This window comes from Myotis brandtii, unplaced genomic scaffold, assembly GCF_000412655.1.
Source record: "Myotis brandtii unplaced genomic scaffold, ASM41265v1 scaffold139, whole genome shotgun sequence".
Lineage (NCBI taxonomy): Eukaryota > Metazoa > Chordata > Mammalia > Chiroptera > Vespertilionidae > Myotis > Myotis brandtii.
The window spans coordinates 1,250,395-1,265,213 of NW_005354965.1; the positions used below are offsets into that span (position 1 = coordinate 1,250,395).

Genomic DNA, 14,819 nt, shown 5'->3' on the forward strand with positions numbered 1-14,819 from the left:
GGCCACAGGCCGGGCTGGGGGCCCCCCCTCCCCCGCCCCCCGAGTGCACAAATTTTTGTGCACCGGGCCTCTAGTATATATATTTTTTAAAGACCTATATGGAGACAAATTCTTCAGTGGATAACAGGATACAGGTTACAGGTGGGCCAGCAAAAGATGCAGTCATGAAGTAGTTGGTACCGGAAGCCATAGAGCAGTTAGGTAGAGGGCCTTTGGGGACCATATAACAGAAGCACAATAGGTGACCCAAAAATTAAGAAATCACTCCAACATGCAATGTTTACACTATAGATTGTCATTACACTTGGAAGAGTAGCACATATGAAATATGTTTAAAACAATGTTTATTGATGAAGTTGAGACATGTGTGTCCGTTACATTAGTTATCTATTGCTATATAGCAAATCATCCCCAAATTTAGCAACTTAATACAGCAGCCATTTATTCATTATTTTGCAGGGTTTTTTTCTTTTTCTTTTTTTATTGATTTCAAAGAGGAAAGGAGAAGAAGAGAGAGATAGAAACAGTGATGAGAGAAACATTGACTGGCTGCCTCCTGCACACCTCCTACTGGGGATCGAGCCCGAAACCTGAGCATGTGCCCTGACTGGAACCGTGACCTCCTGGTTCATAGGTCGACGCTCAACCACTGAGCCACACCAGCTGGGCTGCACAGTTTCTAAGGTCAGGAGTCTTCGAGCAGCTTAGCTCAGTGATTCCGATGCAGGGTCATCATGAGTCTGTGGTTAAACTGGCGGCTGGGGCTGCAGGCACCTGGAGGCTCTGCTCCCCCTGCGGCTCCCCCCCCCCTGGCTGTGGGCTGCAGGCCTCAGTGCTGGACACATGCTGTCCACACGGATGCCTCGGACATGGCAGCTCCTCCGCCCAAGGTGAGTGATGGGGTTGGGGGGCTGGGAGAGAGAGAGAGAGAGAGAGAGAGAGAGAAGCTTCTAGCCTCAGAGAAACATGCCCTCACTTTGGCTCTACTCTACTGGTCACACAGACCAACTCTCAGATGTTGTGAGAGGGTGCCACACAGACGGTGAATATCAAAGAGGGGGGTCTTTGGGGTCATCTTGGGCGCTGGCTACGACACCAGCAGCTTAGTAATATTTGGTTCGAAATGAAAGCGGCTGTCCAGGCTCCTCTGGTGCCTATTGCATCCCACATCCCAGTGCAAACTGCAGGTCCAGCGCCACCAGCCAGGGGCGGGGAGTCATGCTTGCTAAGATGGGTACAATTCCTGGTAAAATTCCCAAGAAAACGAAGGCAATTCTCATAGCCGTTGCATTTGTGTGGGGGAGGGGGGATTCGTGTATATAAATCATGCGAAAAGCATGCGGTGTTTATATGTAAATGTAATTCTGTTCTAGGCTGAGCTGGCTATAAACGCACTTTTCACCCACACGCATGTCTGGTGGGATGTTTGATGTTGGGCAGGACATGGAGCAATCCCTCCTCTTGGTCGGCTGCCCTGTGCATTGTGAGCCCCCTGCCTCCCTGGCCCCACCTCCTAAGTGCCTGTGGTCAGGGGTGATTTTAAAATATTTAACACCAATCAGAATAGAGGCCAGCCAGCACCGCGTCCTGGTGGAATGGGCTAAATAGAAGCTCTACGTCTCTAATCATATGTCAGCTGAGGACTCCCCCCCCGCGCCCCCGCCCCCAGATTTCCCAGAAGTCCTCTAGAGGGCAGTAGCCTCCGCTGACAACCACAAGACCCCACCCAGCACCCCGCCTCTCCCGTTCCCCTCTAAGGGTTACAGCAACCCTGCAGGTTGGACCTGATTGCACTCATTTGCCGATGAGGAAAGGGGCGCTCAGGAAGGTCCACAGAACCAGCGAAACTCGGATCTAAAGGCAAGTCTCCCTGGCTCCACGCCCTTTCGCTTCCCCTGCATCACACTGCCTGGGGCTCACTGGGTTAGGGTCAGGGTTTCAGAGAGGAAGGGACAGGGAGAGAGATGGAAACATCAATGATGAGAGAGAAACATTGGTTGGCTGCCTCCTGCGCACGGATCTAGCCATAACCTGGGCATGTGTCCTGACGGGGAATCGAACCTCTGACCTCCTAGTTCATAGGTTGATGCTCAACCACTGAGCCACGTCAACCGGGCCAGAATTAACAAGAATAATCTGTGTCACAGTCAGTTTTTATATCGTCCATCTAAAAGATTTTTTTAAAAAAGCATTTAGGTGGTCAGCCAAAAATACGGTTGTTATTATTTTTAAAATCTTTATTGCTGAAAGTGTTCCATATGTCCCCCCTTTTCCCCCCATTGACCCCTTCTAGTCTGCCCCGCCCTAGTGGTTATTATTTTTAGCTGTTTATGTAACAGTGGACCATTGACTAATCATTAAAATTAACTTTATTAACATTTACAAACATAAAGTGTGCTGTGCTGAAATTAAGGATTTACCAGAGTTTTTTGATCATTTCACCTTCCCATTATCCAATATTGAAAATGGTGTCCTTGCTATATGTTCCTTCAATGCAATTGGGTGTCACACATTGAATTCCCTTTTTCGCAAGACTAACGGAATTGCCTTTTAAATGTTCTGGAAATGTTATAAAGCTGTATGTTGTACTGTTCACCATTTTGTTTAGAGTAATGCTATCATTCTAGAAGCCAAACAACTCATCAACAAAATAATCACATCCTATAGCAATCAATGCCCCATCTCTAAGCAAAAAGGTCTGAAATTTCCTTTTGAAGATGTAGTTTTAATGATCACGTTTTACAGAATAGCTGTTGTTCACACGTGAGACAGCCCGCGCCACGCTCTGAACCGCATCCAGAACGCAGCGCTCTGGTGTAGGCGAGGACATGACCTGCTCCTTGTGACCACACCCCAGACCCCTCTGGTTGCCCAATTCTGTGGCCAGAGCACTGACACCTCAGAAAGTCAGATTTTCTTAAAGTGGACGGGACACAACCATCTCACGAAGGTCAAACTCGTGTCATTTGCCAAAGGTACAACATTCAGGCATCTTGTCTTTGTTCACTGAAGGGTTCCTAAGACAGGAAATTCGAGCCCTAAGGCAGGAAACGGAGGTTTTCACGTGGTTGACAAAGGCTCTGGGGCGTCCCATACATGACAGAGACAGACCTCAGGTACGTTTATGTAAACCTATCATTTCAATCTCTGAGGAGAGATGAAGCCAGAAGTGAAATCTTACGTTTCCATTGATCCCAAGGGTTTTTCACTCCTGGAGACCAGAACATGCACTCAAAGCTCTGACAGTGGACCCAGGGGTCTACTTCTAGAATAGCTAAGTCACCAGCGTGGCCGGGCCATTTCTGCAGCCAATCGATCGTGAAGTTAGTCAGGAAAAAGTACAACCCAGATATACTTTTAAAATTCAGTGCCCACAGAGAAGACCTTTATAAAGAAAAGCAGTGACTCCAGAGGCTGATGTCCTCATCTTAACGTTTCCGCCCACAGAGTGTCCCAAAGTCTTACAACAGTTTTGAGCTTTGATAACCCAGCTGCCTACATTCTTGTTTAGGTTTATGACTTTTGATGTTTTTGGTTTGTTGTTGTTGTTGAAGTGCCTGTGTTTGAAGATGGCAAATGGCAACTGGTTTGAAGTTATTAGAGTTTAAATCTGCACGACATTCCGAATACCCTTTATGATTCCCAGCCCAAGTCCCTGTCCTAACGCATCTCACCTGATGACTGGCAATTACACTTGGCAATGGATTAAATTGTTTTCTTAGAGCGTCTCTTCTTTCCTTGCTATTTTCCCAGAGCAAAGCTGGCTGAACATTTCTGTGACAGTTTCTCCCGGCTTTCTCCTTACACATCACCAGAGCTGTGGTCAGTTTTGTGAAAAGTACGGCATACAGTTCTCAAACTCCTGTGTGACAGCCATACCTCCCAGTCTCTCTGTCTGATGTCAGTACAACTGAAAAGGATTTGGGGCGGGGCTGTGAACGTTGAAATGGTCAGGCTTTAATGAATTTCCACATATTCGTCCAGTTGAAAAACCCTGTCTTGACTCCAGGTGTTTTCTCCCCTTCACCCTGATCAATGTTGTTTGGGTTTTTCTCTGTGACTTCCTTGGATTTGATAAAGGTCTCATATATTTCCTGGGCTTTCGCGATTTCTTTCTGGGCATCAAAATGGACTTTTTGCCTGGTGAGGAGGGGAACAATCAAATTAAAATCGTTCACTCGCTTGTTTAGTTTTCTGATGTCTTCTTGAAACTGCTCACAAACTTGGTTCCACTGTTTCTGTTCAGTGGGCGTCATGGGATTCCCCAGTTTTTTCCTGGACACTACAATGGACTCTCGGAGTTGGTCAATAGTACCCTTTATTTCCTTTTGCATTAGGATCCATTCGGGTTGGTATCCGTTATCTATCAATATTCTGTTCAGGTTGTGAGTCATGGGATCAATATATGAACAGCCAGAAAACTTCTGTAGAGGTTTTCCTTTCCCACTGAGGTTATCAAAGTCTCCCCTTGCCATCGACTCCTGAATGAGATCCTCCACTAACCGCTCTATGGCTTGAGTTATCTTTTGTTGTTTAGTCTGTCTCACATCTTTGACAGTTAAGCTTTCAGGGAAGTACTGGCTATGCAGCTTCTGCTTTTGATATTCCATCACTTGCTCAGCGGCCCGGTCTGCTCTAAATTGCCTGTATTGCTTCTCTCGTTGACTTGGAGTTCCAAAACCAATACCTTCGAAACTTAAGTAATGCCTGTGTTGGGGTGTTTTATATTTGGAGTTTTCTTCCTCATCCTCTGCGTCTTCGACTTTCTTCTGCCGGGCGTTTGTTTGCTGCATCACGTGGGAAAGCACGTTCCTGTACGCTTCTTCGATCTTTATGAACGTTGCAGAATCCGCCGTAGGAGAGCCACTGTCTGGGTGGTATTGCTTGGCGAGCTTCCGAAAAGATTCCCTGACATCGTCTGCAGAGCATCCTTCTTCCAGATTCAGCCGCCTGTAATATTCTCTCATCTTCTTTGGTGACTTAAGAGTTGACATCATTCTGTTTCCAACGACTCCAAGAGATGGGAGCATGTTCATTCGGTTACGAATCATCGCAGCGTTTATCAGACGAGATCTTAAGAGTTGAGCCATCATCACATACAAGGTGTTGATTATCATGCCCAGAGTTCTTCCTAGCAACGGTCTATAAAATGACAAGTAAAGGGGAAGAGATTTGGGTTATCTGCTAATTTCATATGTGCAGCAACAAGGAAGAAATTACAAGCACGCTATGGGCAGTTCTTACGAAGGCGGCTGCCAACATTCTTCTAGCTATTTTTCACTAATGTAGCAGAGAAATGGAAGTTGATGATGTCTAGCATTAACACATTGTGATATAATCTGGATTCTACTCACTAAGCACAGAATTTTAGAGCAGGCAAGTTCTTAGAGGTCAACTAACCCAGTCTCCTATTTTTAAGAGAAAATGTAAGCCCAGGTGGTTAAGCAGCATAGCCAAGTCGCATAACCAAGCACAGTATAAGCACAATGGTTAGGGTTAGGGCACACTAACCTATGGACCAGGAGGTCAGGCGGATTCCCGTCAGGGCGCATGCCTGGACTGTGGGCTCAGTCCCCAAAGGGGCAGCCCGTCATTGATTACCTCATCATTGATGTTTCTATCTCTCCCTCTCCCTTCCTCTCTAAAAATCAATACAAATATATATTTTTTAAAAAATGTTTGTCTTGCCCTAACCGGTTTGGCTCAGTGGATAGAGCATGGGCCTGCGGACTGAAGGGTTTCAGGTCCAATTCCGGTCAAGGGCATGTACCTTGGTGGTGGGCACATCCCCAGTTGGGGTGCAGGAGGCAGCTGATAGATGTTTCTAACTCTCTATCCCTCTCCCGCTCCCTTCCTCTCTGTAAAAAATCAACAAAATATATTTAAAGAAAGAAAGAAAACGTTTGTCTGGATCCCGCTGGTTATAAGCTCCATCAGCACCGTTGTTTCCTGGCGTTTGGCGGCCTCATCATGTCAAGGACAGAGAGAAGACTCACACGGGAGCAGAGGGCGGGCGGGCAGTCTGCAGCGGGGTGACAGCTGGTGGACAGATCGCGCACCAGGCCTCCCATCTCCAGGGCTGGCCAGGACGGAGCTAGCTGCTGCCGGCGGGGAAAGGGGAGCCCCCCACAGGTGAGCTGCTCCGTAGCACAGATGGCGCGTGGAGGAGAGACCGGTGCCGGGAATGGCAGTGCAAGGGCGGCAGTGGCTTAACTCTAAGGCATTTTGGTGTATGAACGCCGAACCGGAGCGCCTGGGAACCCCAGCTTTCGGGACAACTGGGGTCCAGGGCTTTCAGAGTAGCTGGGAGGTGGTGGTCGTGCCAACGGGGGTCGCTGCGGGGGAGCGTCAGTCCCATCGCGGGACACGCCCCGCCGGGCCCCCACTCACCTTCACCGACGCGGGGAAGGGGCTGCGCGGCTCCCGCCCCCACGCCGCGCCTCCGCGCATGCGCGCGCGCGCCGCCCTTCAGTCCCCGGAGTCTCCGCGCGAGCCGGGGTCCCTCCGGACCAGACCATGTGCCGCTTCACCCTGAGGGGACCTGAGAGGCGGCGGGCAGAGTCGTACCCAACCGGGACAGGTGTCCTACCTTCCCGGGCTCCCAGGATCTCTCTCAAAACGAATTCTACCCACGAGGACACAGGCAGGACATTTCAGGAGGCCCGGGGCGACCTGGCCCACCTCCCCCCCACCTCGAGCGGAAGGTGGTCCGGTCGATTGGGATTGTGGGAGATGTAGTTCGCGGGGAAGTGCGCCTGCGCCTACAGTGCGCGAGGTGGGAGGGAGCTGTGGGTGCAGCGGGGCTGTGGGTGCAGCGGAAATGTGGAGTCGGGGCGGAGGTGTGTAGGGCTATTGCAGAGTGTGCAGGGCATAGGTTGGGAGCCTTGAAGTCTTTTTTTGGAGGGGGTATTGATTTCAGAGTGGAAGGGAGGCGGGGAGGGGGAGAGGGGGGCAGGGAGAAACATCAGTGATGAGAGAGACTCATTGACGGGCTGCCTCCTGCATTGTCAGAGATCAAGCCGTAACCCAGGGGTACTGGGAAACGAACCATAACCTTTCTAGTTCATAGGTCGAGGCTCAACTGCTGAGCCACGGAGGCCGGGCTTGAAGTATTTTTTTTTTTAATTTATTGATTTTTAGAAAGAGGGAGAGAGAAAGAACGGAAGGGAGAGAGAAACATTGGTTCGTTGTTCCACTTATTTATGCATTCATTGGTTGCTCCTTGTATGTGCCCTGACCAGGGATCCAACCCACAACTTTGGATATGGGGACAGATGCTCTGACCATCTGAGCAACCCGGCCAGGGCTGGGATCCTTGACCTCAGACACGTGTTTTGGGGAGGGAGAGGGAAGACGAGTCGTTTCCCAGAACAGCCTCTTCCGGGCCTGCAGACGGGGACATCTGCACAGAGACCACAAAGATCTACGGAGTCCAGAAAGGTGGCAGCGGTTCTCAACCTGTGGGTCGAGACCCCTTTGGCGGTCGAACGACCCTTTCACAGGGGTCGCCTAAGACCATCCTGCATATCAGATATATTTTCTTTACGATTCATAACAGTAGCAACATTACAGTCATGTAGTAGCAACAAACATAATTTTATGGTTGGGTCACAACATGAGGAACTGTATTTAAAGGGCCAGAAGGTTGAGAACCACTGGTAGCGGAACCCCCGGCTGGACAGCTAGCCTTCATGGTTCAGCAAGTACTTACTGAGCAGCTCGCTTAGCCAGGCATTGGCGCAGGCTGAGGACATTCAAGGGCAAAGTCAAAACACGTCTCCTGGCTTTAAGTGGGGACTTACTATGGGCAGGTAGTTAAAACAAGGAAAGAAAAAGAAAGTTGGGAGGCAGACCTGGGCTTAAAATCCTCTTTCTTTCATTCACTTTTCTCTGCGCCTGTTTGTCTGTGAGATGAGAGCACCAATCACTGGTAAACGTGTATTTAGCACTTAGTTTTTGTCAGACACTGTGCCAAGAGCTTTTACATATAGTCTAGTGATCCTTGCAACAGCCCTTTGAGGTAAATGCTGCTGTTTCCCCCATTTTACATGTGATGAAACAATTGCACCAGACTCACTGAGTTTTTGTGAGAGTTGCACCATTTATACGAACCACTTGGCACAGTGCCTGGCACATAAGCAGTATTTTTTATTGTGACCATGTCTCCTAAGAAGAGCTGGAACTAGGTCCTAGCTGTTCTAAGCTCCTGAGTGACAGACAATACAATAATTTGCTGCCTTCTCTCTAGGCCAGTGATGACGAACCTTTTGAGCTCGGCGTGTCAGCATTTTGAAAAACCCTAACTTAACTCTGGTGCCGTGTCACATATAGAAATTTTTTGATATTTGCAACCATAGTAAAACAAAGACTTATATTTTTGATATTTATTTTATATATTTAAATGCCATTTAACAAAGAAAAATCAACCAAAAAAATGAGTTTGCATGTCACCTCTGACACGCATGTCATAGGTTCGCCATCACTGCTCTAGGTGCACAGAGAAAGCTTTACCTGCTCACGCAGAGGGGTTTCCTTATTAGCAAACAATGAGCATAAAAGTTTCTACAGGTGGTTACTCTTCTAGTCGACATCGTAAACACAGCATTCAGAAAGCATCAGGGCAGCTTATCAAACACTCAGACTTGTATAGCACTTTGCTTTTCACAAAGCTGCCATCACAAATCTTATTTTGATGTTTGCATCTTTTTTAAAAAGATACATTTTATTGATTTTTTACAGAGAGGAAGGGAGAGGGATAGAGAATTAGAAACATCGATCAGCTGCCTCCTGCACACCCCGCACTGGGGATGTGCCCGCAACCATGGTACATGCCCTTGACCAGAATCAAACCTGGGACCCTTTAGTCTGCAGGCCGACGCTCAATACACTGAGCCAAACCGGTCAGGGCTGATGTTTGCATCTTATAAGTGACTCATTTAAGTTGTTAGATGGCAAAGCAAGGACTAGAATTGTAAGTCCACTTCTCTTTTCAGAGGATCAGTTTTTTATTATTATTTTAAATATGTTTTAATTGATTTTAGAGAGAGGAAGGGAGAGGGAGAGAGAGAAATCCATGTGAGGGAGAAACATCTGTCATTTGCCTCCTGTTTGCACCCTGAGCCAGGGAACGGGGACCTGCAACCTGGCCTGTGCCCCGACTGGGAATCAAACCGGCAACTGCCCCGACTGGGAATCAAACCGGCAACCTTTCGGTGCCTGGGATGATGTGCCATCAACTGAGCCACCCAGCCAGGGTAGGACTAACTTTAAATGAAAGTATGTTGGGTTAGATCAGCAATTTTCAACTGGTGTGCCACGACAATTTTTTAAAACATGCAGTACCTGACTATTTAGTCGGGCACTGACCTCTTCTCCCTTAGATTGTCAAATAAAATAATGACAACAGCCAACACAACACTAGCCATCCGGTGTGAATAAATCAGAATTATACCTACTTTTCTTCTCAGATCGGCAAAGATGTTTTTTGGTGTGCTGCAGAATTTTAGTAATTAGTCTATGTGTGCCATGAAATGAAAAACAGTTGAAAATCGATGTTCAGCCCTGACCAGTTTGGCTCAGTGGCTAGAGCGTCGGCCTATGGACTGAAGAGTCCCAGCTTCGATTCCGGTCAAGGGCATGTACCTTGGCTGTGGGCACACCCAGTAATGGGTGTGCAGGAGGCAGCTGATCGATGTTTCTCTCTCATGGATGTTTCCAACTCTCTATCCCTTTCCCTTCCTCTCTGTAAAAAATCAATAAAATATATTTTTTTAAAAAGAAAATCGATGTTCATGACATTTCCTAGTTTAGAGCATCTTTTTCATAATCCTGTGTTCTCACAATGTGGTTGAGCATTTTGAAACAAAATTTTCCATAAACAGGATAGACAGCTGGCAAGAATTTAGTTAGCGCATCCAAACCTTTCCTAATGGCGTTGCTGAGCGGTGGGAAGTAGATGATGCTGCTTTAGAAAGTTACTGAAAACCAGATGTCCTGGCTCTGTGGTTGCATTACACGCGTGTTGGCCGCTGACGGAGCGCGGCACGGGAACACCATGTCTCCTTTGTCCTGGCGGCTGTAATTTCACACTTCGACCAACGCGAGTGAGGGCTCTGTTTTAATTCACCTGTGTTTCATTTTCGTTTTCTTTTGTTTGCTGGTTCTGTGATAACTGCGAAGAAGTTGGTTTTTTTCATGTAAGTTGTAGACCATGGTAACCCAAATCACACTTCCCTGAAGAGTGATTTATGGTTCAGTCTGGATGCTACGAGCGAATGTTGTCCAGTGACCTTTGCAAACAGTATCTCCTGCAGCTACAGTTTTTAGAGTCCCTGTGAAAATGCTTTCCTAGGTGGCATCTGCATTCTTTTTCTTAATCCTCAGCCGAGGACATTTCCCCATTGATTTTAGAGAGAGTGGAAGGGAGAGGGAGAGACGGGAGAAACATCGATGTGAGAGAGACGCATTGATTGGTTGCCTCCTGCACGAGCCCCGACCAGGGCCTGGGAACCTGCAACCGAAGTACATGCCCTAGACGGGAATCGAACCCGGGACCTTTCAGTCCACAGGCGGACGCTCTATCCACTGAGCCAAACTGGCTAGCGCTGCATTCATTTCTCACTCTGTTTGGTCAGGGAAGAGCTTGGCGTAGACTGTCAGCTTGAAGAGAAAGAAGGTGTAAATCAGTTTACGTCATTCAACGAGTGTGAACTAAGGGAGAGTGTCCTGAAGGGAGAAGAGTCACACTCATTTGGGTATTTTCCCCTTTCCCTCTGCCCAGCCGGCTGACCAGTTACTGAACTACCCCAAGGTGGTCAGTGAGGGCCACACTCAGGGTTTGGGCATCTTTGTTCATGTAAACTGCCCTTCCGGCCTGGATGTCTGGTTGTCATTTTGGCATTGAATTAATGTGATGAATTATTTGACTGGAGCTGGTCCTTGAAATTATGAATAATGCCTGCCTCTCCCTGATTGCCGGCTGCTAGTGGGAGAACACATGCACGCAGCTCCCTGGGCACCACGATCTGCATCCTTCCCCACCCCCTTACACTCCCGCCCTGTTGATGGCCGTCGCTGCTCTACAGTGCAGCCCTCCTCGCTTTCCTCACCTCAGAAGCTGTGTCCAGCTCTACTGAGGAGTGATTGACAAATACAAACTGTGTATATTTAAGGTGTACAATTTGATAGTTCGATATACGCATATATTGATACAATCACCACAATCAAGCTAATTAACATACTCATGTACTTACCATTTTCTTTGTTATTAATCCTCACCCAAGGATATTTTTTCCATTGATTTTTTTTTAGAGAAAGTGGAAAGGTGTCGGGGGGAGATACAAAGAGAGATACATCCATGTGTGATAGACACGGCAATTGGTTGCTTCTCACACACCCCTACGGGGCCTGGGATCGAACCTGCAACTGAGGTACGTGCCCTGATGGGGAATGGAACCGTGACCTCCTGGTTCACAGGTCAGTGCTCAACCACTGAGCCGCGCCAGCCGGCGTGGAGACATTTTTTATTGTTACAATTGGGAATTGTTACTGGCGTCCAGTGGGTAGAGACCAGGGATGCTGCTCAACACCCTACAATGCACAGGGCAGGACGCCCCACAACAAAGAATTACTGGGCGTCCGATGCCAGCGCTGGGTGCTGAGGTCAGAGACTGCCGTGGCCTTCTCTCTCTGGTTACGCCACCCTGTCTGTGGTATTTCAGATGGCAGCCTCGCAACCTACCACAGCAGGTCTCTTCCAGCCTCATGCGTTGCTTAATGCACTCCAGGAGTTTGTACTATCCCAACTTTCCTCCGAGATAGAAACTCTAAAAGCAAGTAGGCCGTAACCGGTTTGGCTCAGTGGATAGAGCGTCGACCTGCGGACTGAAGGGTCCCGGGTTCGATTCCGGTCAAGGGCACGTACCTTGGTTGCGGGCACATCCCCAGTAGAGGGTGTGCAGGAGGCAGCTGATTGATGTTTCTCTCTCATGGATGTTTCTGACTCTCTATCCCTCTCTCCCTTCCTCTCTGTAAAAAAATCAATAAAATATATTTTTTTAAAAAAGCAAGTAGAAGCTTTAGCCTCTTCCCTTGCCCCCTGGCTGGACACACCCTTGGTCACCTAAATAATAAAAGGCCTTCTGAAGTGAGAGGCAGCAAGCATTCTATTTAATACTAGAGGCCCGGTGCACGAAATTTGTGCAGGGGGTGGAAGGCGGGTATCCCTCAGCCCAGCCTGCGTCCTCTCGCAATCTGGGGCCCCTCAGGGGATGTCGGGCCTAAACCAGCAGTTGGACATTCCTCTTGCAATCCGGGACGCTGCATGCACCAGTGACCATACTTTTCATCCAGGTGAAAGGCATCTTGCTGCTGTATGGGCAGCTACATATTTTTGCCCTGATTACAAAAAGTAGCACATAACATGATCCTTCTGGGGCAGTAGTACCATTTCCCCATCTTATGGGTGGAAAAACTGAAGCAGAGAGAAGTTAAGTAATTGGCTTTGTCACACAGTTATAAGTGTCAGGATCAGGGCTGACCAGAACATGTGCAAGCCAGGGTCCATGCATGTCATCGCTGCATCATCCTGTTTTTTCAGTGTTAGAGTAGCCTTGCCAGGTTTTAATTTCTAAATCTAAGAGACTGTTCCCAATATATAGGGTAGGGTCCCTAGGCCTGGCTGGCGACTAGGGCCATCTGTGGGGCGACCGCTTTGGCTGGCAGCCTGGTGCCGCCTGCTGGCTGGCCCCGCCCTCCCATCGCCTCCGGTCGCTGGTCAGTGGTCAGTGTGTGTCATAGCGACTGGTCGTTCTGCCAGTCATTCCGCCGTTTGGTCGGTTTGCATATTAGGGTTTTATTATATAGGATTAAAAAAGAAAGAGAATAGCTGTTTGGGGAAACCCCAGGAGGACTCAGATCAGGAGAGGGAGGCCAGGGGCAGTTGGGGGAAAGGGAGGGAACAATGGCATCCTTAGAAAGCCAGCATTTCTGTGGGTTCAGATAAGGCAACATAGTAGCCTAACTCTCAACAACGTATTTAATTTTCAGGTCACTAGTCCTCAGTCCTCAGTCTTATTTGCTTTCTTGTTGTCCTTGCAAACAGTTCTTTGGGACACAGTGTTGCTTCAGGCCCAGAGCAAAGGTTAGTTTACCATTTTGGAAGGTTGGAGGCACGAGACTGCCGGGCGGCGCCTCCGGGGCAGCTCCATTTTAAAGCGACTCCTTTTATGATTATTTTCACACCCTGTTCCGCTGGCCTGGCTTTGGGTCGCTCCTCCTTCAGGGCCATCGCACCACAGTGATGTTTGCATTTTGGTGGGGCGTGAGCCTCCACATGCAAGATTTGATCTCTCTCCTTAGGCCAGGCTTTCATTACAGTAGAGTACAGGTGGGCTCAGAAGTTAGCATTTTGTGCCTTTTTTTTGTTTGTTTGTTTAGAGAGAGAATGGAAGGGAGAGGGAGAGTTAGAAACGTTGATGATGAGAGAGAGCCATTGATTAGCTGCCTCCAGCACATGCCCTGACCAGGGCTGGGGAACCAAGCCCGCACCCGGGCATGTGCCCTTGACCAGAATCAAACCTGGGACCCTTCAGTCCACAGGTCGACGCTCTATCCACTGAGCCAAACCGGCCAGGGCAGGAGTTAGCATTTGTAATAAGTTCACTTGGTCTCTAAGAGGAAGGAAGGAGAAGCTCACTGCCCTCCCTGAAACACCCTCCCCTCAGCGGCACCCCTCCTTCCCTGCCCTGTGCGTTGCCCCTTCTTTCTCAGCTGCTCTGCCTGCTGCTCTCACCTGCTGACTCGTGGCGGGGCTGCGGGCTCTGTTCACTGTGATGGCCTTCATCATCCCTGGCCAGCCGCTCAGTTCCATCCTGAAGGGAAGGCCCTGGAGTGGGATGAAGGTAGTCGGGATGGGAATCCCTAAATGTGTGCAAGGAAGTCCCGCCGATCTTTGACCATCATTCTTCCCTCACTTTGCGAGAGACAGGCACACCTTTCCCTCATGCCGAGTCTCACCAGGTCCTGCCAGCAGCCGCAGGCACCAAGGCGCAGCTGAAAGGCTGGTTTGCTGGGGACGCCGAGGAAGGACACCCTTTCTGAGATGGAGCGTTCCCCACACTGAGCTTTCCACCAAGCGGCAGGCGGCCTAATGGGCTGGTCAGCTGGATATGTGGAGTGATGTCGTGATGGAGCTGCTTGTCTCTGCATGTCCCTGAGGCAAAGGAACTGCGCAACAGTGCTGCAACAAAACTGCTTAAAACTATTTATTTATTGCAGAGAGGAAGGGAGAGGGAGGGAGAAACATCAGTGATGAGAGAGAATCATCGGTCAGCTGCCTCCCGCACACCCCCACTGGGGATGGAGCCCGCAACCCGGGCCTGTGCCCTGACCAGGAATCAAACCAGGACCTCCTGGTTCATAGGTTGATCCTCAACCACTGAGCCACGCCGGCTGGGCCAAAACTACTTCTTAAATGCAGTCGGACTTTCAGTTCCACCAATATTTCAACTTATGAATCTGTTTTGTAACGTGAAATAGACCCGGAACGTTAAAATTCCCGGCTTTCATGGCAGCGCTGAGCACAGGTGGGCTCGGGAGGCAGCGTCCTGAACGAGCTCACCCGCGAGGATGGCCAGGCTCACAGGTGGAGGACCCGAGGGTTAGGACTGCCGCTCAGACGGGGTTTAAAACGCGCTGTCACCATCATGAAGTCCTGTCTGTGTCCACCTAAGTGAGTTCATGTGCTGCCTGCGGAACATTACCATGCAAGTTTGATGTAACTTATAAGACTACATGTAACCTTGATGTACTCCAAATCC

The 14,819-nt window shown here is 48.9% G+C and overlaps 1 protein-coding gene across 3 annotated transcripts; it reads right to left on the minus strand.

Moving 5' to 3' along the window:
• Nucleotides 1-2,351: 2,351 nt before the first annotated feature.
• DNAJC28 (DnaJ (Hsp40) homolog, subfamily C, member 28) lies at nucleotides 2,352-6,705 on the minus strand. 3 transcript variants are annotated; one of them, XM_005860722.2, is made up of 2 exons: nucleotides 6,590-6,705; nucleotides 2,352-5,142 (listed from the first exon to the last, which is right to left on the minus strand). In XM_005860722.2, exon 2 carries the CDS (start codon nucleotides 5,115-5,117, stop codon nucleotides 3,951-3,953), a length of 1,167 nt encoding a protein of 388 aa, XP_005860784.1. In that variant the 5' UTR covers nucleotides 5,118-5,142; nucleotides 6,590-6,705; the 3' UTR covers nucleotides 2,352-3,950. The 3 variants fall into 3 exon arrangements, with proteins under 3 accessions (XP_005860784.1, XP_005860783.1, XP_005860782.1); XM_005860721.2 differs by having other exon boundaries at nucleotides 5,997-6,705; XM_005860720.2 differs by having other exon boundaries at nucleotides 6,391-6,704.
• Nucleotides 6,706-14,819: the final 8,114 nt, after the last annotated feature.